Source organism: Terrapene carolina, unplaced genomic scaffold (assembly GCF_002925995.2).
Source record: "Terrapene carolina triunguis isolate 2854851 unplaced genomic scaffold, T_m_triunguis-2.0 Scaffold166, whole genome shotgun sequence".
NCBI lineage: Eukaryota > Metazoa > Chordata > Testudines > Emydidae > Terrapene > Terrapene triunguis.
In genome coordinates, this window is record NW_020664517.1 from 707,193 (window position 1) to 713,192 (window position 6,000).

At 51.6% G+C, this 6,000-nt stretch overlaps 1 protein-coding gene across 1 annotated transcript in view; it reads right to left on the reverse strand.

The window, feature by feature from the left end:
• LOC113406940 (enhancer of mRNA-decapping protein 4-like) overlaps window positions 1-5,994 on the reverse strand; it is a 56,579-nt gene extending 50,585 nt beyond the window's left edge. The window contains exons 1-2 of the mRNA XM_026653855.2: window positions 5,886-5,994; window positions 275-431 (exon numbers count right to left, since the gene is read on the reverse strand). Coding sequence (XP_026509640.1) covers window positions 275-431; window positions 5,886-5,961 — 233 coding nt within the window. The 5' untranslated portion in view covers window positions 5,962-5,994. The remainder of the gene's footprint in view (window positions 1-274; window positions 432-5,885) is intronic.
• Window positions 5,995-6,000: the final 6 nt, after the last annotated feature.

The window sequence follows — 6,000 nt, forward strand, 5'->3', positions numbered from 1 at the left end:
GCTCCTCATTCCTGCTATGCAGCAGGCCCTACTGCTCAAGGCCTATCATCAGAATTACTCAGCATCAGAACTCCTCCTTTCCCCACTGACCAGTAAAAACATGGACACGGGTCGTCCGAAGAGACAGGATTGGCTGCTGAATTGCTCACAACCTCAACCTCATTTTCACAGCTAAGAACCGGGTTTGACCACTCTCATCAGAACCAAGTTCAGATTGAGCTTCCCCTTACCGATGCCCGGTGCTCAGCCTCCACCCTCCCTGGGGAACACTTACATGACTTGCTTCTCCTGCAGGGTTCCCAGAGGAACAGTTCGGAGCATTGGCTTAGCCAAGGGAGCTCCATCGCCAGCTGCAACGGGGTCTGGCACCAGCAGCCCATTCAAGTCCCCGTTGAACGAGTTGGGTGGCCTCTGGTTTTCGTTCACTGAACCTAAATGAAAACAACATGCGCAATATTTAATCACAGGAGTAGCACAGTGTGAAATACCCTATCTCAGGTGCCACTGCCCTACCAGCTGGGGTATGCTGACTCAGCAGGAGGAAGGCCATGTTTTGAGAGAACATGTGCCACACACCTGTGTAGGGGTCCTTTAGCTCTTCTCCCATCAGGATAAGTCTTCTCAGTAAACAAAAAGGAGAAGTCAATGGACACAACCAAGAAATCCATCAAACTCAAGTTACTGAATGCCCAACACAGCAGTGGTGTCGAATGCCTGCCCTGTGGGCCAAATGCAGCCAGCTCAAGACATTCATCCAGTGTCACACTGAAAGACAGATCTCTAGTCGTTACAGCTGCAGAGGAAGCCTTCCAAAAATGACCCAAGTAACTGATGTGGTGGTAAATTCCTGAGTCTGCAAACAGCCTGACACAACAGATGTGAGCTACCACATTCATCTCAACTAGCTAGGGACTGAAGCCTAATGAAACTAAAAGAGAGATCATCAAATAATGTGGGTTTGCAACCGTGCACCTAGTATGTACCGATAACTTCTGCAGCTGTTGCATCCACATCAGCTAATCCCATGTGCAACTGCCAACACAAACAGCAGAAATAGCAGTTGGCCTCCAAGTACCTATGATATTTCCTGAGTTTACCAGGAGCAGACGGATCGTACTGCACCCTGACCCTGTGTGCAAACCTCCCTCTGTTATGAGCAAGAGCTCTGCTTTGAATCAAGGCATGTATATGGCCCTAACTTTGTACGCCTGGCCTGGAACATGTTGCCTTTCAACCAGAGGAACTCCATCCCAGTTTGTAACGACCAGTCACCAGGCCTGCTGGAGGCCTTCAGAAGGCCAGCAATGTCAGGGACACATTTCCATGTCAGTTACTCAAGTAGGAAGGGCTAAGGATTAACAATCCCAAGCAGAAATGAACGAGCACCAAAACCACCTGGCACTGTGCCTTGCCACTTGACAGTCACTTGCTTCAGCAAACTCTCTTTTATTACAGCTGTGTGAAATTTTCACTGGACCAGAAAACTAAAACCTGGTTTATTGTTGCCCTGGCAACAACTGCTGCAATGGTCTTGTTGTGAAATGGCTGCTCCTACAACCACAGGTTAATGCTCCTTTGTTATTGGCAAAGGTAATGAACCCAAATATAACTCCCTCCACAAGCAGCACTTCCTCAGAAAGCAAGACAAACTTTCCAGTTACCAAACAGGATGGTTAATTGCTTTACTATATCAGGGAATGCAGCTAATGCTGCTGCCAGCAGAAGTAATTGTGAATAGAATTCATTCTCCAGGTTTATTTAAAAGAATGCTTTCATGTAACAAGAGGAGCTAAATCAGAGACTGCACATTCAACATCCCAGAAACAGGCATGCGGGACTGCATTATCACAGTGTGGGGATGTCTGGGCCCCTCAGGAGAAGCCCAGGGGCCATGCTAATCGGCATTACATGGAGCAGATGGCAGCTACATTCATCCTCTACACAGAGACTCCAGGCCACAGAATGCACTGCACTCCCTACCATAGGGTGAGGACTGCATCTATTGTGGCTTGCCCAGCAGCACCATGAAACTGATGCAGTCCTAGCGGGTTTCACTCTGCCCTTCCTTGTTGCCCCTGCAGGAAAGTGCTCTGTGCAGCACAGCTGTGATCTGCTGTGGCAAGAGATGCTATAAAGGAGGTAAATTCTCTGCGCTCTCTATACCCAGAGATAGTGGAGGTTCACATGCACCTTTGCTGCTGGTGCCAGAAAAATGCAATCCTGGGGGAAGAGAGAAAGAGCATCATATAGCAATGGGGGCATGGTTGGCTGGCACAATGACCTACTGCAGCGCATCGGAGTTCAGGAGCACATTTAGTCCCTTGCACCTCATTCCCTAGCCAACTGCATTGCAGGGGCAGTACACTCAGACATATGTGGGGGGAAACAGGGTCATTCTAGCAACCACATCAACAGGAACAAGAGTCATCCTGAACTACCACTGTCCTTCCCCGTGGCTTCAAGGAGAAAGCACGAGACAGGCACATTCACCACCATCCTGCAGAGAAAGGAAAGCAGCCGATCATAAGCTGGGGGTTAGACTCACCTCCTCGCACAGGACTGTTCCTGCTGCCCCATGCAAGGGAACACTGGTTTGTATGCAATAGAGTGTCACATTAAGTCAGTCATTTGAACAGGGTGATGGGGCTGGTGTGCCGCCTCCTGCCAGCAGTGGTTTGGATGAGGATTTCGAGGAATGCTGCCCAGCTCTCTAGCAAAGCTCTACTAATTAACACATTGGCACCGCTAGCAGCAGTGGGCACACATCAGGCACTACCAAGTTAGGCTAGGAGATGGTGAGAAGAGACAGCACTGCTTTCTTGGGGTACACTCCCAAAGACAAGGCGGCAGCTACCAGAGTGACCCAACCATCTGTGGCTGAGCTGGGAAGGTATAGAAATGAGTGACATCTGAGTCGCTGATGGAGCAGTGTTGGCCTACTGAAAGTCGCTGATACCTCACAGAAAACAGTCTGTGGAGACAGCTGTAGGATTACTTTTGGATCAGAAGGGATAACACTTCCCATTCCAGAACATGGGAGGTTATTCATTCTAAAGGTAGCTCTATTGCAGAGTTTCTTTAGGTTACTAATCCAAGCAAATCATCACACTGGTAAGAAAAACTCTCAAACAATTGTAACAGCAAAACCTTTAAGGGTGAAAAGGAAAAACAAATAAGCCAGGAAGTTCTCAGGCTTGTCTACACTTGATGCTGCGGCGAGCGATGCACCAGTGGTCGATTTAGCGGGTCTAGTGAAGACCCGCTAAAATCGACTGCTAATCGCTCATCCATCAACTCCTGTACTCCACCAAATTGAGAAGAGTAAGGGGCAACAAGGGGAGAGTGTTTCCCGTTGACGTTGCATAATGTGGACCCCACGGTAAGTAGATCTAAGCTATGTTGATTTGAGTTACGCTATTCACGTAACTCAAATTGCGTAGCTTAGATTGACTTTTCCCTTTAGTGTAGACAAGGCCTCAGTTAAGAAGCTCAAACCAACCTTAAATCTGACCTCTATAGTCTCTTGCTCACCCTTCCACATTCAGACAACCCCCAATTGCCCGCTCACTACAGCAAAGAGATGGAGCTCCAGCACCCGTATCACTAGAGAGGACAGTAGGAGAATGAAGCAGCAGAGGATTCTACAGCCCAGGGGTGGAGGTTAAGAAGCAAACTCTGGATCATACCAGGCTAGCTGAAATAGGAAGCATCTCTGCACAAATCAGGAGGGCAATAGTTTCAGGGACACTAACGGTCAGGTCTATACCACTAAATGGAAGTGTTGTACAGCGACCGAGTCCAGCAGGGTTGTCTATTCATTCAGACCACGGCTGTGTGTCTACTACAACCTTCATACAACTGTCCGCACTGGAATTAGATGCGGAGGTTAGAATCTATCCCATAGGTCCTCTCTCAGGCAGTTGGGTGTCACAGTCACAGGAAAGCCCTGTCTGGTAGCTGACTATTCGAAAACAGAAGCTGCTACCAACCATTTACCAAATCATCCCTCTTCACTTACATACCCAACAGAAGAATGAGGAGAGAATGTAGCTGGAGAGGCTGAGGAGCTGGTGGGATTAAGCTGAACCAGCTCCTCAGCTTCACTCATAGATTTTAACTTTCAAACTGTTAAGAAACCCAGCAGGATGCAGTCACTACCATGGGTGGCAGCAGCTGCACTTCCACAACGCAAAGCCCTTTTCACAGCTGTGAAAAGAGCCACACGGAGAACCGCGAGGAGCTCAGCTCCAACAGGGCTCTGCTGCGAGCACATCAGTTGTTGCAAAGGCAGCTCCACTGGCCTCTCACAACACACAGCAAGTGCGTCAACACACGCCCACACTTTACCCAGCCAAGACCCACGTTGGCAACGGAGCAGGAGTCCGGGGCCATAGGCAGGCAGACTGAAGGCCACTTCCTTGTTAGTATGGAGCCAAGGCCCACAGAAACCCTGGCTTCTGCATGGATCAAGATGGCACATTGTATGCTTTGGCCACCCCAGGAGTGGAGCAGTGCAGGTCAGGAATCCAAGGGTGCTCACATCCTCTATGCCATGACACCAGGTACTACCCAAGGCACATCAGAGCCATTTCCCAGAGTACAGTGTGGCTGCTCCGACATGGCGAGAGAATATTTTGGCACAGTTTAGCTGTGCTGCTAGAAATCATTTGGGCTTTGCTGCTCCGGCAGTCGCAGAGTTACATTTAAGATCCTATTAATTACTAGGATCTTATTATCGTATTACTGTAGCATCTAGAAGCCTTCATCATCCACCAAGACCCAACCGTGCAATGCACAGAACAATAAGACAGCCCCTTCCCCGAGGAGCTTACAAATACAGTATAAGATGAGAGACAACAGGTGATACAATACATGATACTATATTGGTCAGCATGAGAAGCAATGTTTTCAGCACATCAGCAGTCTAGCCGTTGCCAAGTTCTCTGTAGCCCTCGTGGCTAAGAAGAGTTAAGGAGGATAACGAGGTAGCTCTATGGATGTTTACAGGAAGCACCACTTAAGGATGAGGGGCTGCGTGGGAAAAAGCATGAAGGTGTTTGAAAATGTAACACCTGAACAATGGAGGCTGGCATTACGGGTGTCCGAGGTGAGCACCGACAGCTTGATACTGACTGAGAGATGACAGGTAGGGTGGGGACTGACTGCAAAGGGCCTCGAGAGTGAAGACAAGCAGCTTATGTTTGATGTAATGGAGAAGGGGAAGCCAGTGGAGCAACTCAGAAAGAGGGTGACATAGCCAAACTGACACGGGAAGAAAAAGATCTAACGTCTTCCCCCACACTAGGAACAAGCATGTGAGATTAGGGGAGCAGAGGCAACAAGAAAACTGCATTGGGGAGAAGCAAAATTTCCACCCGGCTCCTCTTCCGCCAGCGCTGCCGTTTCCCCAAGAGGGGAGAGCTCCCCCACCTCGCCTGGGCCCTGCAGCAGCCCGGCTCCACCCTGCCACCCGTCGGCTTCTGGCCCGGGATAGCCGCGGAGTGACTCCCACACATCGCAGCACACAACAGCGACACTGCTGGAGGAGCAGAGCCCAGTGCCACGGGCACCGCTCAGGGGGCTGGAGGAAGAGCAGAAAGGAGGGATTCATAGCGGGGACACCGCCGGGGGGGGCGCGCCCCCAGCGGGGCCACGGGCGGGGGGCGCGGACGGGGACGGGGCGCGCCCCCAGCGAGACACGGGCGGGGGGACGGGGCCACGGGCGGGCAGGAGGGGCGCGCCCCACGGGACACAGGCGGGCAGGGAGGGCGCGCCCCCAGCGGGACACGGGCGGGGGGGGCGCACGGGCGGGCAGGAGGGGCGCGCCCCACGGGACACAGGCGGGAGGCGGGAGCAGCCGGGCGGACCATTCACGGGGCCCTCACCTGCCGGCCGGTCCAGCTTGAGGATGTCCCTCAGGTGCTGGGTCGCGTCCTCGATGTCGATGCTGGCAGAGGCCATGGGCCCGCTTCCCGCTCCGCTCCCAAGTCCGGTCCGACC